Source organism: Antechinus flavipes, chromosome 4 (genome assembly GCF_016432865.1).
Source record: "Antechinus flavipes isolate AdamAnt ecotype Samford, QLD, Australia chromosome 4, AdamAnt_v2, whole genome shotgun sequence".
Taxonomy (NCBI): domain Eukaryota; kingdom Metazoa; phylum Chordata; class Mammalia; order Dasyuromorphia; family Dasyuridae; genus Antechinus; species Antechinus flavipes.
Genome location: NC_067401.1, coordinates 77919786 through 77947495, shown reverse-complemented (window position 1 = coordinate 77947495; position 27710 = coordinate 77919786). Strand labels below are relative to the sequence as shown.

The 27710-nt window shown below is 37.2% G+C and overlaps 1 protein-coding gene across 1 annotated transcript in view; it reads left to right on the top strand.

Annotated features, from left to right (window-relative positions):
• CAPN8 (calpain 8) overlaps window positions 1-27710 on the top strand; it is a 112466-nt gene that overhangs the window by 39716 nt on the left and 45040 nt on the right. The window contains exons 3-10 of the mRNA XM_051993374.1: window positions 11089-11207; window positions 11517-11650; window positions 12814-12982; window positions 14300-14383; window positions 15785-15870; window positions 20015-20089; window positions 21300-21460; window positions 25159-25334. Of these exons, the coding sequence (XP_051849334.1) occupies window positions 11089-11207; window positions 11517-11650; window positions 12814-12982; window positions 14300-14383; window positions 15785-15870; window positions 20015-20089; window positions 21300-21460; window positions 25159-25334 (1004 nt within the window). The remainder of the gene's footprint in view (window positions 1-11088; window positions 11208-11516; window positions 11651-12813; window positions 12983-14299; window positions 14384-15784; window positions 15871-20014; window positions 20090-21299; window positions 21461-25158; window positions 25335-27710) is intronic.

Genomic DNA, 27710 nt, shown 5'->3' with positions numbered 1-27710 from the left:
TTTTCATTTAAACAAACATAAACTCCCTAATTTCCTTTATTGAGTACCTGTGCTTATACATCATTCTACTTGGCACTATGGGGAATATAGAAGACATATGAGACAAAATCCTTAGCCTTGGGGAGGTTACAAAGGCAATGGAACAAAGCCCACCTCTCAAAATGCAGAAGAGTCCAATCTGGGTTGAAAGCAGAAAGGAGGAAAGTCAGACACTAGTGCTGAGGCCCCTGGTATAAGGTAGAAAAGTATCCACAGCTCAGAGGAAGATCTAGGCTTAAAAATCATAAAGGGGAGGTTCAGAGAGAGATTGGGAAAAAGAATGGACAGTCTTTCTCAGGGACAGGGGAGGCAGAGAAGCACAATTTTTTAAAGGAATAGTTGGCCACAAGGTTGGTTTGGGCCAGTTTTTTTGTGGGGAGAAGGAGGGATAGCTCAGCAAGGTCAGCCAGCAAATACCAGTAAAAACATCTGGGAATGAGTAAGATTTTAGCCCACTGAAGGCTTCTGATTGATTCCTTTTGCCAAACAAGCTTACTTTGTGTCTAGTGTACCTTCCTTTAAAGTAATTTAAAGAATATAAACACATTAATCTTGGAGGTAGTCTTACAATAACTTAAGAAATATTCATATTAAATAAGTATAAATTAAAATTCTTAATATTGTAGTCAAAGCTGTATATTTCAGATGTTGAGAAAAATAAGGCAGTGGTCTGCATGGGATGGAATTAATGAGGGAAAACTCAAAGAATCCTAAATAATAATGCTGAATATAGTAGTATGATATAGTAAATGTAGGTACTGGAGAAATTGGATTCAAATCCATCCTCTTGCTGTTTACTCCCTATGTGACTTTGGGCAAGTGACTTCAGAGACAATTGATGCTAATACTCTTATATTATAGATAAATTAAGATACTGAAGTGGCTTACCCAAGGTCATCTGGCTAGTCCCTGAGTCAGGATCTGAACCCCAAGTTCAATGCCCCATCCAATTTACTCTGCTGTCTCTCAGAATATTCCTGGTCTCTACTTTTCTTGCTTTTAAAATGAAGAATCTACTAAATCATCTCTGAGATCCCTTATAATTTTAGAATCTTATGGTTCCTAAATATAAGATGCAGAGAAAAGTCATAAGAGAGGAAGGGAAGCATGTATAAGCTCAGTTTATAAAGCAATGAAGTTTCAAATACTAAAAAAATCCATCAAACTGTTTATATCCAAATGAATGTTGTTCTTTTCAAAGAAGTCTCCATGTAAGGATATATGCTTATTTCACTGATAGCTGCTGCTGCTCAAAACATTTTCATCAAAATTTTAGAATTCCTTTCAGACCTAGTTTAAAATTCACATGCACATAATTAAATTTGATGGTGGCCGTGGCAGCAGCAGTGGTGGAAGTACCAAGAATAGTAGTAACTCATATTTATAACATGCTTTAAGGCTGACAGACTTCATCCGTGTTCCTCATTTTTAAAAGACAAAAATAGTATTATTCAATTAGTTTTCTCTATGTAGTGTACCATAGGACTCTGTCCTGACCTTTTTCTTCTCTTTATATGCTCTTTCTTGGAGCTCTTATTACCTTCCGTGGGTTTGGATACCATCTCAATGCAGACGGTCGTTCCTTTTTTTATGAAAAGTGCGTATCTTCTTCTTAGCCTTTGCTCAGATTCCTGGAAGACTCTTCTTTACCTCTAAACTTTGATCCAGATCTCAGATCACAGGAACTTTGATTCAGATCCCAGATCCCAGGAAAACTTCTTTAGCTCTAAAATTTGATTCAGATCCCTGATCCCAGGAAGATTCTCCTTTACCTGTAAACTTTGATCTACATCTCAGACCCCAAGAAAACTCTCCTTTCCTTCTAAACTTTGACTCAAAATCCTCAACATCCTTCAAGGTTCAGCTTCAATACCTCTTCACTCAGCTGTTACAGTTTGCCTCCATTCCCAGTAAAATTATATATATATATTTAGCATATTTTAGATTAGGTAGGTATTGTTTTCCTTTAGTAGGGGACAGATTGTTTTTTTTTCCCTCCATTTCCTAGTCTGGTTTCTAAAGCCCATTTTGAGAATAAAGGACAAAAAACAACAATAATAAGAACCTGGTAGGTACTTATTAAATGTTTACTGCTGTTGTTGGTCCTCATCTTATTCATCAAAGTTAACTCTGAATAACTTGTGGCTATTTTCAAATATCAAATCCATACTCATAGGATGAACATAATAATAACAATAATTGTAACTTTTAAATCATACTTCATGGCTTACTAAGTTCTTCCCCAAGGTCAACAAAGTGAAGTAAGTAGTATGAGTATTATTATGCTCATTTTATAGGTGAAAAAAACCTAGTCTTAAAGAGGCTTGTCCACAATTATATAGCTAGTAAATGGAAGAGCTGGGACTTAAGCCTAGAGCTTCTTATTCTACATCAAAGATTTGCCACCACTGTGCCTTATTCTCCCAAGGTGACTTCTGTGACAGGGCCAACACTCATTTGTATGTATGAATTCTGGTGTGTTTATTAAAGAATCAGTCTTATTACCTTACTCTCATCTCAGATACTAACCAGCAGGGATCTACCAGCATGCCCTGTACAACCCTTCAGAGCCTAGGTACTTGCTGAAAGAGCAGGGCAGATTTTGAGAAATATTAGGAGTGGACCAGATGAAAAGAAAATTAAACTTCTTTCCAGCTGGTAAGCCTTGTTTGATGTCAGCGTGTCAGCAATTGCAGAATATTTTTTTTTTGCTGTGCACTGAATGATAATGGCAAGGGAATGTGACTGCAGGGCTATTGGATGGAGCCCAGGATTGGAAACCAAACATCTTGGGCTTTCTTCCTGTTTTGCCACTGACCTGATGAGATCCCAAGTCTCAGTGTTCACCATCCTCATTAGCTAGGGATAATAGTATTCCCCACCAGGGGTTTGTTTCTAAATGCTCTGAGCAAGGGAACTGGGGCAATATTCAGCATGGAATTATATCTGATCTTTCTGATCCTCCCCAATAGAGTGTTGAACATACAATCAGGCTAGCCGCTCTCCCGAGGCAGGGGTCGCAGCCAGACAGTCAATCAGTCAGTTAACAAACATTGACGTGCTGGGCACTGTGCTAAATAAGGGAAAAATAAAGGTGAACACCTGGTTCCCAAGGACCCGGATCTCTAATGCGAGAGGCCACGTGCAAACAACTCAGTACGTGTAAGATCCAAGATCTTTTATTCTCAAAGATGACCAAAATGACCTTTCTACATCAGAGTCAAACTACAGTGTTGGACTGTAGCAGATTTGTCCAAATTCATATTTGTCAACTATCTTAGTGCTGGCAATGTATCTGTCAACCTCAATGTGTACATCCCTGGAAAGTATATTGCCAAAGCAAATGAACTTATTCACAATACTCACAACTTCTCCCTTATCTATAACCGATGGTTTCACATCTGACTGGTGGTTGATTGAATACCTGTGTTTTCTTGGGGTTAATTATTAGGTCAAGTTTAGCACAAGTATCAGAGAATTGATTCATGCTTTGTAGGATCTCAGCTTCAGAGACTTCATTGAGTACATGATCATCACACAACATCATGCACCAAATTCTCCCTCCATTTTAGTCTTGACTTGTAGCCTTTTCAAATTAAATTATTTATTGTCACTGTACCAACTGACTGTGATGCTGTGTTCATTCTCACTGAAGGTATCTGACAACATTCTGAAAAACATCATGCTAAAAAGTATAGCTGCAAGCACACAGCCTTGTAAGACATTCCATTGGTAAATGAGAAAATCCAAGAGCATTGTCTGTTATTTAGGACCCAGGCAAGCATGTTGTCATGAAATTGATATACAATACTGTTGCACCAAATTCTGACATAATTTTATTTTTTTTGATTAAAGCTGTTTATTTTCATAACATAAGCATAGATAATTTTCAACATTTACCCTTGTAAAACCTTGTGTCCCAAATTTTTTTTCCTTCTCTTCCCCCTACCTTCTCCTCTAGATGGAAAGTAATCTTATATGTTAAACATGTGCAATTCTTCTATACATAATTCCACAATTATCATAGTACACAAGAAAAATCAAAAAAGGAAAAAAATGAGAAAGAAAACAAAATGAAGCAAATGACAATAAAAAGGTGAAAATACTATGTTGTGATTTATTTTCAGTCCCCACAGATTTCTGTCTGGTTACAGATGGCTCTTTTCATCACAAGACCATTGGACCTGGCCTATACCATCTCACTGTTAAAAAAAGTGCCACCTCCAGCAGAATTGATCATTGTATAATCTTATTGTTGCCATGTACAATATTCTTCTGGTTCTACTTGCTTCACTTTGCATCAGTTCATATAAGTCTTTCAGACCTTTTTGAAATCAACTTGCTGATTGTTTCTTGCAAAAAAAAATAATCTATAACTTTCATATACCATAACTTATTCAAGCCATTCTCCAGCTGATGGGCATCCACTCAGTTCTGGTTTCTAGCCAATATAAAAAGGGCTGCTACAAACATTTTTGCACACATAAGTCCTTTTCCTTTTTTTTTTTTTTTTTTTTTTTTTTATAATCTCTTTGGGATACAGACCCAGTAGAGATACTGCTGGATCAAAGACTATGCATAGTTTGATAGCCCTTTGGGCATGGTTCCAAATTGCTTTCCAGAAAGGTTGGATCAGTTCACAACTCCACCAACAATGTATCAATGTCCCAGTTTTCCCACATCCCCTCCAACATTCATCATTACCTTTTTCTGTCATCTCAGTCAATCTAAGATGTGTGTAGTGGGTATTTCAGAGTTGTCTTAATTTATATTTCTCTGATCAATATTGATTTAGAGCATTTTTTCATATGACTAGAAATGGTTTTAATTTCTTCATCTGAAAATTATCTGTTCATATCCTTTGACCATTTATTAAGTGGAAAATGGCTTCAATTCTTATAAATTTGAGTCAATTCTTTATATATTTTAGAAGTGGGACCTTTATTAGAACCCTTGGATGTAATCCTCTCCCCTCAGTTTATTGCTGCCCTTCTAATCTTGTTTGTGTTGGTTTTGTTTGTACAAAAGCTTTCTAATTTAATATAATAAAAATTATCCATTTTATCTTCCATAATGTACTCTAGTTCTTCTTTGGTCACAAATTCCTTCCTTTTCCACAGATCTGAGAGGTAGACTATCCTTTGTTCTTCTAATTTGCTTATAATATCACTCTTTATGTCTAAATCATGAACTTATTTCAAACTTATCTTGACATAGTGTATTAGATGTGGGTCAATATGGGTCAACCCCAGAAGCTGGGGTCTTTGGGTTTATCAAACATTAGATTACTATAGCCACTGACTATTGTCTGACATAATTTTCTGTAAGTTCTCATGACTGACAGTATCAAAGGCCTTGGTCAGATTGATGACTATTGTGTAGAGACCTCTGTTCTGCTCTTGATATTTCTCCTGAGGTTGTCAGGTAGCAAACACCATTTCTGCCATTCCTTGGCCCTTTCTGAAGCCAAATGGTTTTCAGGTAGATGACCTTTTTCCAAGTGAAGGATTGGTCCATTAAAGAGGACTCTGGCAAAAATCTTAACAGCAATGATTGAGAAAGCGAGAGAGAGACAACTCCCCCTACCCTCCCCAATTGTCATAGGACAATCTATTTTCCTTTATAGAAATGGAGAATAGAGGCATCCTTGAACTCCCAGAGGATAACATCCTTTTGCCTTATAACCCAGAAAATTTCAGGCGGCTTTTGGATGAGCAGTGGACCTCCCCATTTTGTAAATCTCACCTGGAATAGTATCAGTACTTAGATGCTTTGCCACAAAAGAGGAACCTAATAGCATTCAAAATCTCTTCTTCAGCTGGAAATTTGTCTAGAGAGGGATTAACTTCAACCTGAGATAAATTATCAAAGGCTTTAATATGGATTGATAATGATCTGGGGAGAATACTTTGGAAGTATTTAGCTCATCTCTCCAGGATCATGTCCTTATAATTAATCAATGCGGCTCCATCAGCACTGAGTAGTTGAGATGTACCAAAGGTCTTTGGCCTATAAGTAGCTTTCAAGGCATCACAAAAGCACTTTTATTGTTATTATCAGGAGTAAGCTCAGAAGGAAGAAACTAGCAGATGGGTGGGAAGGAGGAGGGAGTGGGGAGGATGAACAGTAGTGGGACATCATTAGGTGAGAGACAGGACAGAAGTGAGAACTCAAGATGCTTGGTTTTCAGTCCTGGGCTCCATCCAACTTTCCTTCCTTCCTATTCTCTTGGTGAGAAAGGTTTCTTGCAGAAGTGTTGGGCTTAACTAATTTTGCTTCTCTTGGGAAAGATAGTCCCAGATAAGTGAGGGGGTGTGAAGTTTAGTGAAGCTGCTGGTTGAGGTATAAGATGTGTTGAAGTCAGTTTGAACTTCTGAGAGCTGATTATTAAAATTTCAATATAGCTAACAATCATGGTTTGATTTGTTTTGTCAATTATCTATAAAGACAAAAATGAAGCTTTCCTTGACCTCAGAGGCAGCTAAGTAGCAAGATGAATAGAATGATGGGTCTGTTCTAAGGAAAGCCTGATTCAAATCCAGCCTTCAAACACTTCCTAGTTTAGTTCCAATTTAGTTAACTTCAGTCTTTCTCAGTTTCCTCATCTATAAAATGGGTCTAATAATAGCATTTACTTCTCAGGGTTGCCATGAGGATTAAATGAGATAATACTAGTAAAAGCAATTAGCAAATGCTTTTCCCTTATCTTTTTTTCTCTCAGGAATTTATAATCTAAGAATTAGATAACATATAGAGCTGAGTAAATAAAAAACAAATACAATTTAATTTGCTCCACGGTCCAACAAATTGTAAAAGAAAAAAATGTACAGACTATACAGAATATAGATTCAAATTGGCAAAAGGGATTTTAGAATTTACTTAGAATTTTACTTCTCATTTTATAGATGAAGAAGGCAAGGGCCATGGGAGTTATGTGACTTGCTTGATAATAAGGAACAGAGTCTGAATTTGAACCCATTTCTTCTGGTTTCAGTCAGTATTCAGTCAGTATTTTACCATTTTACCATTCTAACAGTTAAGTTTTCTGTCTAGGATATTGGCAATATGTTTCATTAAATCAATCAACTGATCATCAATATCATTTAATAAAAGGAGAAAAACAAGATAGTTCCTCACTTTGATTGCAAGGGACAATGTTGAAAAATTACCCATGCATATGTTCTGTCAATAAAAAACTATAATTAAAAAAGGCTTAAAAATAAATAGTTCCTCACTTTAGGAAGGTTTTGTTCTATTGCAGGAAACCACATATGTTTATATAAGATAAGTGCAAAATAAATATAAAATAAATCCAAGGCTATGCGGTGATGGAGGAGGGGGAAGGGGACATTTAGAATATCAGGAAAGCTCTCATGTTGGACACCTTTCTTGAGATGCATTTTGAAGGAAACTAGAAATTCGAAGGGTATCTAGGTGATGCAATGAATAGAGCAGTAAGCTAGGAGTTAAGAATACTTATCTTTCTGACTTCAAATCCATCTTCAGATACTTACTAGCTATGTGATCTTGGACAAGTCATTTAACCCTTTCTCATCTGTAAAATGTTGTGGAGAAGGAGATTGCAAATCACTTTGGTGTCTTTGCCAAGAAAAATAGACTCCAAATAGAGTCTGAGTCAGATGTGACTGAAAAATGAAAAAACAATAACAAGAAGTTCAGAGGGGATAGAGATGAAGATCCAATGCATTCCAAGCATGAGAGATAGTCTTTGCAAAGGTATGGAAATGGGAGATATAATATCATGTGCAAAGGACTATAAGAAGGCAGGTTTGACTAGATCACATAGTATGTAAAGGGCAGAGTCTATTTAATGAGCAATGACAGATTGGCAGGAGCCAGACTGGGAAGGGTTTTAATAAGAAGAGTAAATAATTGTTAGCATTTGCATAGTGTTTTGCATATGTTGTCTTATTTGATCCTTACAACAACTCTGGGGTAGGTACTATTATTATTCCCATTTTAGGGATAAAGAAACTGAGATTAAAATTGATCCTCATCATTTATTTATTAATTTTATTTATAAGTAATTGATTTTGCCTTGCAACTGCTTTTGTCCTGTAATTGCTTAAATCATAGGTCTCTGAACTTAGTTCAGAATTCAGCTGATCTGCATTGGATTAATTTTAGGAATCTAACTCTCCTGTTAATCACTGATCTATTCTTGCCTCAAGGACTTTGTTAATCTTGGAGAATGTGCCTGAACATGAGAGATTTGAACCTAATATTTTTTAGCCACCAACTTATCTTTCCACAATGTTTGTTGCCCTAAAGTCTATGACCCTCTCTTGTTTCTGCACTCAGACACGTTGCACTTCTTAAGTTTCATGAGAGAAGAAGGAGGGGCATTTCCAGACCTCATGACCAAACTTCTAATCAATCACGTTGTTCCCTTCACCTCAGCTTTGTAACCAATCATGTTGCCCTGAATCCCATGATGTCATCTATCCTATTCAGTTCTTTGTTCTCTGTTCCCCCAAACCTATATAGGGTGAACTGTTCTTTTGGTTGGGGTCTTTGGCATAAAGGGCAGCAATCCATTGACCTATTTACTGACAGGAAGCATGTCTCTGCTAATAAATGTTATCTTGCTAACTGTATAAGTATGTATACATATACTGTATCTAACATATACTTTAACACATTTAACATGTATGGGACTACCTGCCATATAGCGGAGGGGGTGGAGGGAAGGAGGGGAAACAGAATTTTTTGCAAGGGTCAGTGTTGAAAAATTACCCGTGCATATGTTTTGTATATAAAAAGCTATAATAAAAAAATGTAATAAAAATAAATGTTATCTTGAATAGCTATTTCCTTCAGTTTCCCCTTTTGTTAAATTCCAACTGAGATAAAATTAACTTAAAGAGGTAAGGTATGTTGCCCAGCTACTGTGAACATAGTATTTGAACTCAAGATTTTCTGGCTCCATATTCAACACTTTACCATCACACCATCTAGCTACCTCTTTAAACACAGAAGTTTTTAATTCTAGCAACCACATGGCCAGGCCTATGTTTTAGAACATCCTTTGGACAGCAGTGTGGAGGTTGGATTGCCTGGGAGCAGGGAAATCAACCCAATGAGGAGGTTATGTCATATCTGTCTAGAGGACAGGTGATGAAAGCCTAAGCTGTGGAATGGATGGAGAAAAGGAAATAGATGCTGTGGAGGTACAATCAACAAGGTTTAGCCACTGATTGAACCTGATGAGGAATGGGGTGAGAGCAAGGGAAGAGTCAAGGACATCTTCAAAACTGTGAACCTGAACCTGAGCTGTTTGCAATAAGGAAGTATTGCAATTCTCTCTGTCTCTCTCTCTCTCTGTCTGTCTCTCTCTCTCTCTCTCTCTCTCTCTCTCTCTCTCTCTTTCTTTTTCTCTGTATATATATATCACATTTGATCCCCACAATGGCCTTATTATTCCCATTTTACAGATATAAAAACTATGGCTTGCTCAGGGTCAATCCTGCTAGTAAGTGTCTGAAGTAGGATTGGCAGGATTTGCAGGTCTGCTGCACCACTTAGTTGCTTCACAATAGAATGAGGACTTTGGAAGAGAAAAATTGAAGCAAAGTTTTATGGAATAGACGTCATTTCTTCTTAGGCAATCTGAATTTTGGGGAAAGGAAAGCTCTTATTTTTCCCTCTTAGAATACCTTGTTTCCTTAAAAACTCAGCTCAAGTTTTACCTTTTACAAGATAGCATTCCTGAATCAACCAAATTGATTGTGTCTTTCTCCCTAATTTTGTATAATAAATATAAACCTTAGGTTTTTATGATTTTCCATATGATTTTGATGTCATTCAAAGATGATAACAGCATGATGTCATAGAAAGTATGGTAGAAGTCTGGAACTGTGAGCTTGATTTTTGGCTTTCCCACAGTTCCTGGAACCCGTGGAGCTTTTTTGACTCCCAGTTTCTTCATTTGTAAAGTGAAGCATTATATGATCTCCGAAGTAATTTCCACTTGAACATCCTATAATTCTAACCCTTATTTGCTTTGTTTTCTTTCTCTGGAAAAGGGGAATCATTTAGTGTGTCCTAAATCCTAGGAATATTATGAGAAGTGAGACCTAAAAATTGTTATGAGAAATTTGGAAATGCTACATAAAGGAAAATAATTAACAAGAGGCTATATAAATCATGTTTTTGTTATCTATGATTATGGGGGGAAAAGATAATATATAGCCTCTTGTATTATAAGTTTAAGTATTCTTTTCAGAGTGTGTTTCCCTATCTTTGAAAGACTACAAATATAGCAGCCACTTATGGGTCCAGCTCTACTTCTTATTGACATGGAAATTTTTGACTTGTTCCATTTTTACCTGGCTCAATCTGCTTTCTCAGAGAGCCTGGTCTCCTCACCTTCCCAAATTCCCCACAGTGATGCTGGACAATGTGGATACCTTATTGATTTTAGTCCTATTGTAATTTGGAACTCTTTGATCCACTAGTTTCAGCCTCAGTAGCAGGGACTAATGACTTGTGCCATTATGACAGACTATCATGACAATTTATCAGTGGTACCTCTTATATTTAATAGGATTTTATTTAAGACCAATATTTTTTATGAAGGTGAAAAGGTCAATCTTAGCAAAGAATATGGTATTTTGCTGTTTTTGACTTGAAAGATAATTGATATATAAGATAATTTCTAAAGCCCATTCTCAACAATTGTTCCAACATTGTTATCCACAAAATATTTTATCAAAATTGCTGAAGAGGGTTCCAATAGTCTTTGAGTTTCATCTCTATCTGTCATTTCCTTGAAGAATGATAGGAGGAATGGTATAAGGACTGGAAGACAACTAAGGATCTTGAATAATCCGTATATTCCTAGTAGCTAAGCAAAAACTTCTTAGAATTCAGAACTGGATGCAAGATTTTGAAAGAAATGAAAAGAGAGAATCATCATCTGTGTCATTTGCAATTTGCTTTAGTATTAAATAAAAAGGGGTGGTACACCTCCAACAGAACCTCATAGACCTGGCTTGACCAATGTATGTGTTCTATGATACTCTGCAGGTGACTGCTGGCTCCTGGCAGCCATTGCTTCTCTGACATTGAATGAAGGGCTTCTTTACAGAGTAGTCCCTAAGGGTCAGAGCTTCCAGAAGAACTATGCAGGAATCTTTCATTTTCAGGTACTGTGATTTGTTCATTGCCCCTAACACTATTTTCCCCACCCCAATCTGATATCCATTCATTCAATAAAACAAAACAAAATAAACCAAACCAAAAAAAACTTCCTTAAGTCAGTGGAGGAGTTCTGCAATTGAAAGAGAATCCTGAGTTCTGTTTGGGGAGGAGGACAGAATGTGTTCAAAATAATTATAAAATCCCCATTCTGAATTCTTTGAAAATAATGTTTTCTTGGTAGACAAACATCATTCTGTTCCAACAACCTTTCCTTTGACCCTCTATGACCAGCCTCTGGGCTTCTTATCCTCCAGTTCTGGCAGTATGGAGAATGGGTGGATGTTGTCATCGATGACAGGTTACCCACAAGAAATGGGAATTTGCTATTCCTTCACTCAGAAGAAGGCAGAGAGTTCTGGAGTGCCCTGCTAGAAAAGGCCTATGCCAAGTAAGTGGGGGAAATTTGGGGTGCAGGGGATGCCATGGACGCCCATCATATTTCTATACTGAAGCTCTACACAGATCTATAGTTAAGGTACTATCTTTCCTTTGCTCTCTGGTACCTGGAACTCCTTTGATTTAGAGAATCAATAAGCTATGCATATAGGATCATGAATTTAGAGATGGAAAGGATCTCAAAGGTCCTAGAGTCCTAGAGCCCATTTTACAGATGATGAAACTGAAACTGAAAGAAATTAAGTGACCTGTTTATAGTCACATTGCTACTAAGTTTGAGAGATGGAACTCAGGTTTTCCTGACTCCAAGCCCAATCCACTATCAACTATGTCATGCTGCTTCTCATAATCTAAATTAGCTTCACACTTAGCTTATGAGTTAAAATCTAAATTCTTCCACTTGATGACTATGTGACCTCAGGCAAATCAGTTAACTATTTTTTAGCTTCCTCCTCTTTTAATAAAGGTAACAGAGCTGACATAGAGCTAATAAAGTCCAAGTTAAGCATTTTGGTACTTGTAAAACACTAAAGGAAAGATGAATAATTAAAAAAAAATAGTAATAAATGACCCTTTGATTCAATAGATGAAGCTTCTACCTTTTGCTCAGAAAATTTTCTATCAACCTAAGCAGGATAGCAGTTTTTCTTGTTTAAACTAAGTTGTTTCCATAAACTTCAGCTCACTTACTCTAGTTACAGTTCCTGAGGTTCCTGTACCAGTCACTTCCAAATTTTCCTCCCTTGCAGAATTTTAGGTTTTATTTTCATGTAGACTCCAATTTGATTGAAAGACAGAATTGGTTAAAGCACAAGGAACAGAATAGGTTAACTCTGGAAAGAAATGCTTGTTAGTTCTATAAAATGGGTCCACAATATTTATGTCAAATCATAAGAATTTCAACCCAGCAAACTGCCGACCTATCCACTGGAGCAATGACCTGAGTTGAATTCTAGAACAGCAAAGCCACATTTTCCTGAGTGGTTTTCCTCAAGTCTATCACTTCTACAAAACACCATTAACCATACAACTTTTGAAAAAGAGGTCCTTCCTCTTGTGGGCCTCTAGTTATAGCAGGTGCTATTTGAATATTCACTGTTGTCTAACAATTAGGAGAGTACATCTTATTCATTTCCTTTTTTTCCTTTCCTGCAGGCTCAATGGGTCCTATGAAGCTCTCACAGGAGGGTCTACCGTGGAGGGATTTGAAGATTTCACTGGAGGAATCTCAGAGTTTTATGATTTGAAAAAGGCCCCAACCAATCTGTATCAAATCATAAGGAAGGCTTTACGTTCTGGATCACTGCTTGGATGCTCTATTGATGTGAGCCAGGGCTGTTTCCTTTTGTCTTTAATCTCTTTGAATGGAAAAAAATACTATGGTGGTGGTGATGGGGAGTATGGAAAACACTTTGAGCTGTGGCTGGTAGGCAGCACAGTCTCTGCCCGAATGGGTATAAGTAAAGTTTTTTTTAGTAATACCCAGCTTTATTCCTAGGAAGATCCTACTCTGATCTGAAATTTGTGTGAGTGGATAGGCATAGAAAAATTCATTCTCATCTATCACCTCCAACCTTCTACCTAGTTAAGTAGCTCATAGCTCAGGTAACAACCTACTTATTTTAGAAGTAGACTAAATAAAAGTAAAATATTCTAATATTCTTTTTTTCCCAAAGTGTGACAGTTCTGCAAGCTATATGTGTATGTCCATCACTCTTTCTCTCACTCCCTCCCTCCCTCTTCCTCTTTTTCTCCCACTCCCTCCCTTTCTCTCTTTTTCCTTCCCTCCTTCTTTCTCCCTCCTTCCTTCCCTCTCTCTCTGTCTCTCTTGGTCTGTTTTGTCTTTCTCTGTCTCTGTCTCTTGTCTCTGTCTTCCCTCTGTCTCTCTGTCTCTCTCTGTCTCTCTCCCTCTCTTTCCCTCCCCCCCCCCCCATCAAATAAGGCAGCTAGGTGACAAAATGGATCTGGGCCAAGAATTGGGAAGACCTGAATTCAAATACAGTTTCAGACACTAGCTGGAAAGTCACTTAACCTCTATTTACCTCAGTTTTCTTAACTGTATAATAAAGATAATAACAGCACATATCTGACAGATGTTTTGAGGATCAAATGATATAATATTTATAAAACACTTAGCACAGTGCCTGGAATATAGTAGGTGCTATTGAAATGTCTTTCTCTTTCATTTGGTTATCTATCTATCTATCTATCTATCTATTTATGTATCATTAAACTACTTACCTATCTTATAAATAGTAGGATGATCCATTATATTTGAGGATTCTAACTTGCATCAAATATGACACAAGATAATTAGAGCTCCTCTGCCAGTGCAGGGTCAGTCTCTCAAGAAGAAATGACTTCCCAGTTCCCTCGTGGCATTTCCAGTGCTGGTATGTCATGCTTGGGTCATGGCAGGCCCCAGGCATTGCGCTTGGCTGAGCAGGCTTAATTGGTGAAGGGTTTGACAATGATAACTCTATTAAGTCTGAGGCTTATTACTGTATTTGCATGACCTCATCCTGTTGTTGAAGCCCATGCCCTGCCTCTGTACCATGTATCATCAGAAGAAGTGGCAGGGCAAGTCCAAATGAATTCTTCTGCCAGCTTTCCAGACTGAGTTCTTTTTTTTTTTACCCAGGTCACCAACGCATTGGAATCGCAGGAAGTCACCAGCCTGAAGCTGGTTAAGGGGCACGCTTACTCTGTCACTGGAGTTGAAGAGGTAAAACCTGAAATCCCTTCTTATTCCTCCAATGGATTCCTGAGAGAAGAACTGAAACTTAAGAATCTTCCAAAGAATCAAGCTGCATCAATTGCATTTTGTTTGCATGGGCCAAGAAAATTGAAATAGTTAGGGTGAATTATCATACCATAAAGTAAAATATCATGTTGTTATGTTAATTGATATTCTTGGTCAAATAAGCGTTTTTAGTATTAAGCAAACTGTCCTTCAAAGGTTAAATAGGGCCTTTTAAAAGTTAAATCTAGCTTATCATTTAAGTTGAATTGTGTATGGTGACAGCAAACAATTGCTGACAAGTCATGGGTCAATATAAGAATGTTACCTAATATGGTTATTTGCCATGGTGCTATTTTTTCTCCAGGACTGATTCCTGATATTTACTTATCATACTTACAGAATGCAGAATTAATGACTTAGTTATGAAATTTAATATGGCCAGTGACTAACTATGGCTATGTGAATTTTAGAGTAATAATAAATAAAGACATATCTAGGTGACACAGTCTATAGAGTGCTGGACCTGAATTTGGGGAGACCTGAGTTAAAATCTAGCCTTCCTCAGTTTACTCAACTGTAAAATGAGGGATCATAGTAGCATTTACCTCATGGGTTGTTGTGAGGATCAAGTGAGGTAATAATTGAAAAATGGGTAGCATGGTGTCTGGCACATAGTAGACATTTAATAAATTCATGTTCCTTTTTTCCTCCTCCTCCCTCTGCCCCAAAATAAATGTCCTAAAGTATATATCTGACCCCAACTTAAGAAGCTATAATAGTTGTCTAGGACAGAGAACCTAGAATAGAAATGGCTCTAGGATAAAACATACCGTGCCTTGACATTTAGAGGCCTTTCAATTCTATCTCCAGATGATCCTTATAGACCTATTTTACTCCCCTTAGCTTACTATATGTTCCATTGAAAACATCTGCTTTTCCCCTGAACAAACAAAGCATTCCATTTCCCACCTCTGTATTTTTGTATGGACTATTGTGAATACCTGGAATACCCCATCTTCTCATCTCTATTTTTCTGAGTACTTCAAGGCTCAAAAAAGGTGCCATCCCCTAAGGAAATCCTTTTCTTACTTCCCTAGTTAGTGCTTTTGCTCATCTGAAATGATCCTGTATGTCTTTATCACACAAATGGCATATGGACCTTGTAGAATAACTTTCCTTAAGGGAGGAACTATTTTTCTATTTTGTCTCTGTATCCCTAGTGTCTGATCCATGGGAAGTGCTTGATAAAGGCTTGTTGAATTGAACTGAACATTAAAAAAATTTTTTTTTCCAAGAAAAGAATTCTAATGTAAACCTAATGTACCTGCAAATGTGGGACACCAGGGGTGAATGCTCAGTTTTGATTTTTGGTGGAATTTGCAGGTTAATTTTCATGGTCGCCTTGAAAAGCTAATCCGCCTAAGGAATCCATGGGGTGGGACGGAATGGAAAGGAGCATGGAGTGACAGGTAAGTCCCCTTTAGAGAGGGCCAAGTTTCTCTCACCATATTTATATTATTGAGAATTTCAGAAAAGAGGTAATTTATAAATACAAGCAATAATAATTAATGATAATAATAATAAATGGTTGGTTGTAGGGAATTTAGAAACCTTCATAGTTCAACAAGTACACAGTGTTCTTAGGAAGAGGGCTGAGTCCGAGCTAGAAAAACTAAGCTGTCATGTTTAAGGCAGGATTTCCACTTCATCCATTTCAAATACAGGCAGGTCATTTGGAATTACTTCTGGCTCTAAGGAGCTCTCCCAAAAGCTTTCACATTCTCTGCCTAGAGCACAGTGTGGTCCAAAGGTCAAATCAATCACTTCTTTTCTGATCCTTTCAACTGGTCAGTACGACAAAGGCCAAAGCCATCAGGACCAATAGGAAATGGCACTTGGAGAATGAGATTTGATCTTGGGAGTCAAATGGTCACAACAGGCAGTGATCGATGGGCCTGGAGCTCACTCCATTAGCTCATTACCACTGGCAGATATTGATCTTTCATGGCAGAAGCCATTAATGACCAAAGAAGCTCTTTTCTGGCAGACCTCTCTGATGGTAGGAGAGGTCGGGAAGTCAGTCAGAAAGGGATACTCAAGGGCAACTTTCCCGTGATGTTCCAAGGTATCGATGCTTTAGAAACCAGTGTCATGCTTGTAAAAGCTGAAGAGTTCTAAATAATGGAACAAACTTCATCCTAGTCAGCAAGGTAGCTTGGGGCCAATGAACATCCCCTAGCTATCAACAAAATGATTGACAAAATGACCAAATGTAACTCCACGGGACTGATGATGAAGCATGTTACCCACTTCGTGACAAGGAAGTGATGGGTTCAACATACAGAAAAAGACATATTTTTTGCACATAGCAATATGGGAATTTGTTTTGCTCGACTATATTTATTATAAGGATTTGTTTTTCAATAGTATGGAAATAGGAAAGAGAGAAAATAAATGCTTTATAATAAAATAAATAATTTAAACAAAAGAAGAGAAGGTCAGACCTGCTTGCCAAGGATTGCTTCCTGTTTCCCCCCCCTCCCCCCCAAATCCTGCTGTGGTTTGAAACCACTTTAAAAATCAGTTGCTGGCTGATTAGACTACTCTCCCATAGCTCTGTGAAGCTGTATCAATTTAGGCCTTTCAAAAGACATCAGTAATTTTAATCATAGCATCAATATAATTTGCAATGTAAATATCTTTTGCCTGCTTCTAGGGAGCATGGAATGTCAAGGGAATAGGAGAAATAAATGGAGAGAGCAAGAGATCTGAGTTTGAATCCTGTCTCAAACACATACTAAATGTGGCAAGACATTTAACCTTTGTAAACTTCAGTTTCTCCATTTGTAAAAGGGGCATACTAATACTAGGATTACTTACCTTCAAGGGTTGTTGTGAGCAAAGTCTTTGGAAAACCTGAGTATATCAGCGTACAAGTGAGTTATTACTATTATTATAGCTTTGAAAAGCCTGCCACACCCTAACCTAGAGTCATGGGGTTACTCCTTCTACATTAGAGGGTTCCTATTGAATGAAGACACTGACAGTTAAATAAACCTCAGAACCTGAGTGTTGTTGGCAACAGTGACAATATTTCTAATTCCAAATTATCTAAAGCATAACAGAAATGAGCATATTTTTTGCAAATAACTCTTGATTTCACTAATTTTTTTGGTAGAAGACTTTTTTTCTTTCTTTTCTTTTCCTTTTTTTAATCAAAATTGTTAGCAGCTATTGAAATGAACTGATTGATTACTTCCTTCCTCTCATTGACTTTGTCCATTCTTAGATAGAGGAAGTAAAGAGCAATGCAATTGAACAGCAACAAACATTTATCAAACACTAGTTGTGTGCAAATCACAATGTTGTGTATAGAGAGATACAAAGCTTAAGTGAAATATGCTTTTTTTTAAATCCTCAAGTAGTTTACAAGTCTCTCTGTGTGTATGTATAACACACACACACAAAGATACAAAGATATATATACACTGATAATATAATACATAATAACACATAAGAAAAAAAAAGAGGAGGCAAAGCAAGAGGATTGAATGATCCACAAACTGTTCAATCAGTCATTGAATATTAGGGTTGAATGTTTAAGGAACACCTTTTATTTATTCGTTTGTTTGTTTATTCACTCATTTATTTATTTTTGCAATTAATGATATTTTTTCCCAATTATATGTAAAGATATTTTTCAACATACATTTTTGTAAGATTTTGACTTCCAAATTTTTCTCCCTTCTTCCCTTCCCCTCTCCATCCCCAAGATAGCAAGCAATCTGATATAGATTATACATGTATAATGATGTTATACATATTTCTATGTTGGCCATTTGTAAAAGAAGAAAGAAGAATCAGAACAAAAGGGAAAAACTACGAGAAAGAATAAAACAAGAAAACAAGAAGAAAGTGAAAAGATTATGCTCTGATCTGCTTTTAGACTCTATAGCTCAATGTGGATATGAATGGAATTTTCTGTCATAAGTCTTTTGGAATTGTCTTGGATCATTATATTGCTGAGAAGAGTTAAGTCTATCATAGTTGGTCATCATACAATGTTGCTCTTATTGTATACAATGTTCTCTTGGTTTTGCTCACTTCACTTAGCATCAATTCATGTAAGTTTCCTCAGATTTTTCTGAAATCTCCCTGTTCATCATTTCTTATAGAACAATAGTATTACGTTACACTAATATATCATTCCCCAGTTGCTAGATATCCCCTCAGTTTTTAATTCTTTGCCATTATAAAAAGAGCTTGTATAAATATTTTTGTACATATGGGTCCTTTTACCTCTTTTGTGATCTCTTTGGGTACCCACTAGTAGTAGCATCACTGGATCAAAAAGTATTCATGGTTCTATAGCCTTTTGGGTATTTGGAATATCTTTAAGAAGTTTCACTCGTGATTTTTTTTTACACTGCCTCTCTCTCTCTTTTTTTATTATTATTATAGCTTTTTATTTACAAGTTATATGCATGAGCACTTGTGATTTTAATGACAAAATGTTAAATTCAGATTCCACCCAAGCATTGAAAATCAGGAAAAACTTCCTAGCAATGAGAGATGTTCAAAGGTATAATGAGCTGCCTAGAAGCGTGGATTGGTTCCCTCTCCTTGGACTTCAGAAAGCAGCTGTATAATCACTTATTAGCTATATTAAGGAAGGGAATAATTTTCAGCAAAGGGTTGGACTAGGTGATCTCTGATATCTCTTTCAAATCACAACTTTTGTAATTCTGTGACAATGTCTATCATGCTTTTCATTAATTTAAAAAATGATAATACAATGGAAAAAAGTAAACTCACCAGATTTGGAGCTAGAAGACCTGGGTTTGAATTTTTCCCCTTTTAGCAAGAATATAAATCATGATTCAGACCAGTTCCCATAGACTTGTGATGAGGAGAATCATCCAGAAAGAGAACTATGGAAACTGAATATGAATACAAAATAGTATCATCACCTTTTTTTGTTATTGTTTGCTTGATTTTTTTTCTTTCCTATTTTCTTTCCTTTTTGATTTGATTTTTCTTATGCAGCATGATAAATGTAGAAATATGTAAAGGATGTGGAATATATATTCTTTGTGACCCTTTTTGTAGTTTTCTTGGCAAAGATACTGGAATGGTTTGCCATTTCTTTCTCCAGTTCATTTTTACAGATGAAGAAACTGAGGCAAACAGGGTTAATGACTTGTCCAGGGTCACCCAGCTAGTAAGTGGCTGAGATCATATTTGAACTCAGGGAGATGAATCTTCATCTGAGTAATGCTGAGTGTACTTTATCCACTGTTCCACCTAGCTTCTCCCTTTCCTTAGAGTCCACCTAAATAAGAGATTCCAGATCTTTCCCTTAATTTGTTCATTCATTCTTACTCATAAAGGATACCCTGAAAGGGTCATTTCTGAGGGAACTTAAAGTTCTCCATATTTAAGCTTGGTTCTTGTGGTAGCAGTCTGCATGTAGTGGGAAAGGCTGGCTTTATGTGGCCCCTGATCATTGTGGGGTCAGGTTTTTTTTTTTTTGTGAATGTCCCCAAGAGACTTACTGTAAACAGAGATTTTGTTGCTCTGGAGTCTAATAGAACACTTGTGCTTGATTTTCAGTGCCCCTGAATGGAATTATATAGACCCAAGGCAGAAGGAAGAACTAGACAAGAAAGCTGAAGATGGAGAATTTTGGTGAGAAATTTTTCTTGTTCTTTGGCTGGACTATCCCTTGGGCTGCAAGTTTCCCTGATTTAATTTCATGGTGAAGCAAAAGGGAGCAGACTTTCTGACAGCTCTAGGGATGTTCAAAGAGATCTGAAGTACCTGAAGTTTGTTGATTCCTTAGGTGCATGGATTGTAAAGTAATGAGAATACAGTCACGATTAGTTTTATTACATACTTGTTTTCCTTCCTCCTTTTGTGCAAATTAAATTCTTCCTCTGCTATAATTTGACACATCAAAACCAGGAAATCTAAGCCCTTGTTTATCCACTAGCTTTCTAGGCTACCTCAGGCAAATAAATGATGAAAAATCATTTTCCCTAACACTAATATGGAGCCATCCCATCACAAATTATTCCTGTTTTCAGTGCATCTCATGGCTTTCAAGTAATGCACCAAAAAAACTTATATCTTCTTTGATGGGATATGGAATCCAGCCATATTGGTTTACTTGCTCCATCTTCCAAATCACTGCCTTTTCACTGGTTATCCCTGTGTTTAGAATGTTTTCCCTTCCTTTCCTTTATCTCCTAGAATCTCTGGTTTCTTCTGTGACTCAGCTAAAGCATCAACCTATAGTAGGAAGCCTTTCCTGATTCCCCAGCTGCTACCCATCTTTCTTTTTAAAAGTTGCCTTATATATTTTTTATATGTATTTCTTATTTATTTACCTACATACACAATGTGCCCTGTAAGGAATGCTGAAGTCTCTATGCATGAAGATCTTTGGGTGTTAAAAAGATATTCCTCTCTGGACTGTTTTAGATGTAATTTAACCCAGAGATCAAGAAACAGATGGACTAAATGTCCATTTTATCCCCTTCTTTGGAAGAATCAAGTACTGTGCTAAATGGGAAGAGGGAAGAAAAGCAGAAAGCACTGTAACTTTTCCACAGTCAAAGAAATTAAGGAGAATTCCTTGTAGCATTAGTGATATTATGTAGCTGTATTTACCAACACAGTGTTGGTATTGTCACTATAACCCCTGGGGGAAGCATATTCTTTAGAATAAGACTAGGATTGGCAGAAACAAATCTGTGTTACTGAATTTCAGGACATTTCTTTTCCATTGTTGGTTATGTAGGTGTGAAAAAAAGAATGAATTCCCCAGAGGATATATTTGGCTAAATTTCAATCCCAGCTCACTGCTCTAGGAACTTTCTGCTCTTTTCATCCCTAGGATGTCATTTTCAGATTTTCAGAGGCAATTTTCTCGCCTGGAGATCTGTAACTTGTCTCCTGACTCCTTGACCAGTGAGGAGATCCACAAATGGAACACGGCATTGTTCAATGGCCGCTGGATCCGGGGCTTCACAGCTGGAGGCTGCCAGAACTACCCAGGTACAGACCAAAGGGATGATGGTTGACATAAACTAGAGTGATCAATCTTAATGCTTGCTGTTTGGGTTTCTTCTTCTTGGAACAAAGCCTGACTGCCTTTGCATTTCTATTTTGTGGATGATGTGGTATTAGGCTTTTAAAATGGCTTCCACTTGGGGGCAGGGTTTTTTCATGGTTCAGAATTTGGAGTGACAATAGTAAGCAATTGGGTACCTCCTGCTACATGGCATAGGACTTTAGTCCTAAATTTGCAACCTTAATGAAATCATTCTGCTAAGCCTCTTTTACTTGGCCTTCTGAAGCCTTCTGCTTCTTCTCCTCATGCTCTTACTCTACTGCTGCTTCTTCTCCCTGGTGAATGGGAATATAACAAAGGCCTGATTTTACAGAGGTTATTGTCCATCAATAACCACTAACCCCTAACCAGTTATTTCACTCAGCATACTCCAGAGCCAGAGGCAGACAAGGGAACACATGGATCTTGTTGCACAAACTATTCCTTATGTACTAACCTCAGACTAATGTTTTACTAAACATGGGAACTCTGCTGTGGACATGAAACTCAAGATGATTTTTATTTCACAATTCTTGAAGGAAACTAACATTTATATAGGCTCCTCCTAGGTTGAACCAGCTGAGGCTACACCTGATGAAGGATGTAAGAAAAATGATCACTCTTCACCCTACATCTCTAAGAAGGAATGAAGGCAAAACAAACTCTCTCTTCTCATCAATACAAGTCATATACTTCTGCTGTTTGATGTTGTCTTGTTGGCTTGGTTTAGACTGTAAGCACACTGGGCAAGGATCACGTCTTCTCTATATTCTGGACATGCTATTATCTACATACTGGTGCTACTTGTATCCTAATAAAGTCCAAACTTGACAGTCCTGGGATCTTGTCTAGTTTTCTCCTGTCCCAGCCCCCAACTCCACCCAAACTTGCTGTTTTTATGGCCCATTTCCCTTCTTTAATTCTGCCAAGGAGTAAACAAACAAACAAAAAAGCAGAGATTATAGCGCATTTGGGAGATATTAGAATGTGATCACTATTAGCAGTCCCCTAGAGGCACATTAGAAATTTGCACAGATCAATTTGGGCAGCTAGGAATTGTTGTTGGGAGTGAATGTGATAGATACATACAACAAATTGCCAGCGTACCCTTGCCAACCAACAGTCAGGAACTAGTTTCTTTCTTGACAACTGATAATGATGCAAATACATAAACAATTCAGAATATTCTTTATCTCCTCTGGAGTTTACACATAGTTAACAAAGTTTACCTTTAAAATCCAGAGATGCTTGCCTTGAATTATAATTCTGGAACTTTAGATTCCTAGAAGACAAAGTTGAATAAACAATGCTCCGATTTTCATAGAATCCTAAAATGTCAAAATTATAAGAGATTTCAAAGAGTTTAGCCCCTTTATTCTAGAGATGAGGAGACTCAGAAATCAAAACAAAGTCATACAGCTCTTAAGTGGCAGATGAAGAGTTGAAAGAATCTGAATTACGAGCAGATACTTTTCAAACTTCTTCAGATGCCTTGCCAGTCTATTAAGATTGTTACCAAAGATTAAGAGAAGATAAGCATACTTACTGAAATTATTGAGGCTCCTGGATAAGAAAGATTGTCAGTCATGAATCTCCAATTAGTTTATCATTCTGATTCTGCAATGGACTTGCAGAAAATTTGAAAATTTGTTCAACTTTTCTGGACTTGTTTCCATATGGAAAATCTCTAGTTACCATTTGGTAGATAGTCTTCTCCAAAATGGGAGGTCTCTTTGAGAACAAGAGTTATCACGATGTATATACTTAATTACCAAAGGTTTTTCCTTATATATCATAGAAGATCTCATACTATATAAAAAGTGTATGTTTCATAAGCAAAATGAAATGTTGAGACAATTTAGGCAATGCTGTTGGCCTCTCGGTCCAATGTTTAATCTTTCAGGGCAGCATCCCCTGAATTTCTGGTTTTCACAGCTCATAAAAACATTACCTTTATAATTCTGTTACACACAGCATTTCTAAATAGGTTGTTACCTAAGTAGTTCTCCTCATGTTTTCATATGGAGAATTCAGAATGCTCTGACAACATTCGGTGATTTTGCCTTTTCCCTGGAGTTTGGACTTGTTTTTGCTGTTGTAATGGTCCATTTCCTTTCTTTAATTCTGTCAAATAGTAAACAAAAAACAAACAAACAAACAAAAAGCAGAGATTATAGTGTATTTGGGAGATATTAGAACGTGATCACCTTTAGCAACACCCTAGAGACACATTAGAAATTTGCACAGATCAATTTGGGCAGCTAGGAATTGTTGTTGGGAGTGAATGAGAAAACCAAGACATTCAGAGGCTTAGGATCATAGGATCATAAATTTAGAGCTGGATTAAACCTCAGAGGTAATTAATTCAAGGCTTTTAAAATTTTTTCCACTCATGACCCTTTTTGTCTGAGAAATTTTTACATGATCCTGGGTATATTGGTTTATAAAATAGGTATACAAATCAAACATTTACTGATAAGAAGTTGGAATTTCGTGAGCCTTACATTAACTTACAAGACCCCATATCAGATCACAAACACAGTTTAAGAAGCTGGGATATAGTTCAATCCCCTCTGTTAGCAGAGAGAACTTAAGTTTGTCCAAGGTTATATAGTCAGTAGGAGCTGAAGGCTTTAGAAGATACATCCTTCTGATTTACTGGAACCCCATTAAGTGTCTTCTGCTTCTCTGTGAGAGGTTATTCCACTTAAATTCCATTTGTTTTCAGAAGCCCCTATGCCACCAGGCATTTTAGAATGGTTCCATGTACAGAAAATAGTCTTATTTTTCTCCTTTTGTCTCTTGGTTCACATTTTCTTCTATTTACAATAGAAGTTAGTAAAATGTCTTCATGATTAATTTATGGGATCATAGACCTGGAGGTGAAGATAGATCTTGAGGGCCATTTGGTGTACTTTGTCCAGTCCTCCCCTAATTTTTGCAGATGAGAAAACAGAAGCCCAAGAAGTGTAAGTTGTCCAGGTAACAAGCCCTGGAAGTGAAATTTGAATCCAAGCCCTCCGAGTCTAGTTTCATTGCTCTTTCCATTGTATCATGCTAAATTCAGTGTAATAAACTTTGGTTACTTTCCCCAGGCAACATGACACCTGGGAATGCTCAAATATCAGGTCCCATGGGATTTTAAATATTTTTAGTCACACTCTTTCTGGCCCTAGATTTAAGTGGGCTGGTAGACTGGGAAAGGGATAGGGTTTGAGGGGGTCGTGGAACTGTGATTTCATTGATATAGAGAATCTTCTGAAGAAGGAAATATCCCAAATAGATGATATCTTCTTTGCAATTTATGGTCTTACAGAATTTTCTAGACCACTGAGAAATTAAATGACTTGATCAGGGTCACAAAGTCTATGCTAGAGTGGTGTTTCAACTCAGGTCTTTTTCATTGCAAGACTAGCTTTCTATCCACTATACTAGGCTGCCTCTCACTATATTTGAATGTTATAAACAAACATAATGTCAAAAGAAAATGTGGCTTCTTTGCTGAACAAATATTCCCAGAAGTATAGACTAGAAATTTTTTGACCTGAGTTATACCATATCACAGGGATATTCAAGATATCTTTTGATGTTTCTTTTTTTCTTCTTTTTTCTGGGGGTAAATGAACATGAATGTGATATGCAGCTACATACTGGACCAATCCCCAGTTCAGGATCAGATTGGATGAGGCAGATGATCACCATGAAGGGAACCCAAGTGGGCCTGGCTGTACAGTTCTGGTGGGTCTGATGCAGAAAAATCGAAGAAAGAAGAAGAGGATTGGACAGGGGATGCTCAGCATTGGCTATTCACTTTACCAGGTACTTCATATCTGGGTTTATCCTGACTTGTCATTGGGCATCTTTGGTCTGCATTTGTTGGCTGTTATTCCTATCATTTGTCTCAGGCAGCCTTCCTTGCTAACTCTCTTGGGTTCCCTAAGAGCCTGGAGGCTCCAAAATCCTTTATACTCCATGATAATGAGATAATTGTTTCCTGTTGCATGGGAGCAGGCTGAAAAATGCCAGTGAGCAAAGAAGTCATAGGATCCTGCCCTCTTACTTTCCTTCCTTTCTCCTTTCTGTCCTTTCTGACTGGAAGTCAGAAAGATTCATCTGTATGAGTTCAAATCTGATCTCAGACACTTTACTAGTGTGTGTAGTGACAGTAGCCAAATCACTTAATCCTGTTTGCCTCAATTTCCTCATCTGTAAAATGAGCTGCAGAAGTGACAAACCATTTCAGTATCTTTGCCAAAGAAACTCCAAATATGATTATGAAGAGTTGGACATGATTGAAATTACTGAACAATGACAATAACAATCGTGAAAGAAATCTCATAAAAACTTTAGTGGCCAAACAAATCTATCTGAGTTCCTCTTGCTGTTTCTTGGCCTCTTTTCTATTGTTCAGGAATGAAATTTAGTTGGAATTGACAAAGAAGGCAACAGTCTATATCTGTGGTGTGATTTTAGGGACACATGAAAGGTCCTCCTGCTTCCTTCCCAAATACTTTTCCAAATGGTTGATGATAGAAATTCCTGAAGTAAAGATTCCCTCCTCCTCCACCTCTCTTAAGCTTAAGACTTTGAATCCAGTTGAAATATAAAAATCATCAAATGAATATTTTGTAGAATCATAGGATTCAATGAATAAGCTGATTTTAGAAAGGTCTGGAAAGATTTACATGAACTGATCTTGAGTGAAACAAGCAGAACCAGAAATACATTGTACACAGTAACAGCAAGAATGAGTGATGATCAACTATGAAAGACCTGGTTCTTCTCAGTGGTTAAGTCATCTAAAGCAATCCTAATAGACTTTGGATAGAAAATGCCATCTGCATTCAGCAAAAGAACTATGGATATTGAATGTAAATCAACACATGCTATGTTCATTTCTTTTTCCTGTTTTTTTCCCTTTTATTCTGTAGTTTTTCCCTTTTATTCTGATTTTTCTCTCCCAACGTGATTCATAAAGCAATATGTATTAAAAAAAATCACAGGATTCAGAACTGAGTCAAACGAAATCAGCAGATGTTGATTAAGAGCTTAGGATGTGCTTAGGATGTAACTCCTAGCGATACAAAGTAAAGCAAAAATGATTCCTATCCTCAAGGAGCCCACACTCTAATGAGACAATTGAACCATAAAATATACACCTGGAACAGACCTAGATCAATAACTCTCTGAAAGTACAACATCTTAATTTCACAGATGAGGAAACCATAGAGATAAAATGTCACATAAGTGGTGAGTAACGGAGTCAGGATTCATATTTATATTTTTATTATCTGACTCCAAATTCAGTACTCTTTCCACTACAATAGAATATCTCTTTTAAACGTTGCCAGTCCTTTGTGATACGACTGAATTTATTGTAACAATAAGATAAATATGTCCACACGGGTTGTCTAAATGTATAGAAGTTTGCCCAGATAGAAATTAGTCTGTTCTGCCTCTGTGGAGAGAAAGAGGTAGGGTGAAGGCTGGAGGTAGGGGCAGGCAGACCCTAGGAATACCACAAGGCTGGCTGCTCATCTCTTTAGTCTATGAGAAGGGCATAGGATGGAAATATATATGTTTTCCCCCTCAAATATCTCTAGTCTGAAGGTATGAATGAATTTGGAAGCAGAGCTGCTTCCTTGTTTGATCTTATGGAAGGAGGGCAGCCTTTAAGCCAATATTAACTCGATTAGCTCCTTTTCACCAAACAGTGGTACACAGACGACCATTACAAATATTGAGTAGACCTATTTAGCAAAGCAGAACAGCAAACAGAAATTAGAGTTCTACAGAGTAGAATATACTAGAGAGAAGGAGTGCTTTAGCTGAGAGCAAGATAACAGTCCAGTTTAAGCTGAGAGAGAGGAGGGGGGAAGAATGAAATATGTGAAAGGGGGGAAAGGAGAGTGGGGAAATAAAACGAAAAAGAAGAGAAGGAACAAAAGGAGAGGAGGGAGGTGGAGGAAAGAAAGAGGGAGAGAGTAAGGAAGAGGAAGCAGAGAGAAAAGGGAGAATGAGAGAAAGAGAAAAGAGGGAAGAAAGACCAGGAAGAAGAGGGAGAGAAAGAGAGATAGAAAGATAGAAATAGAGACAGACAGATTCAGAGACACACACAGAGAGACAAAGAGAAATAGAGAGATGGAGAGATAGGGAAGAAAGGAGAAACTAGTTTTACCCAAGAAAGTTCATTCT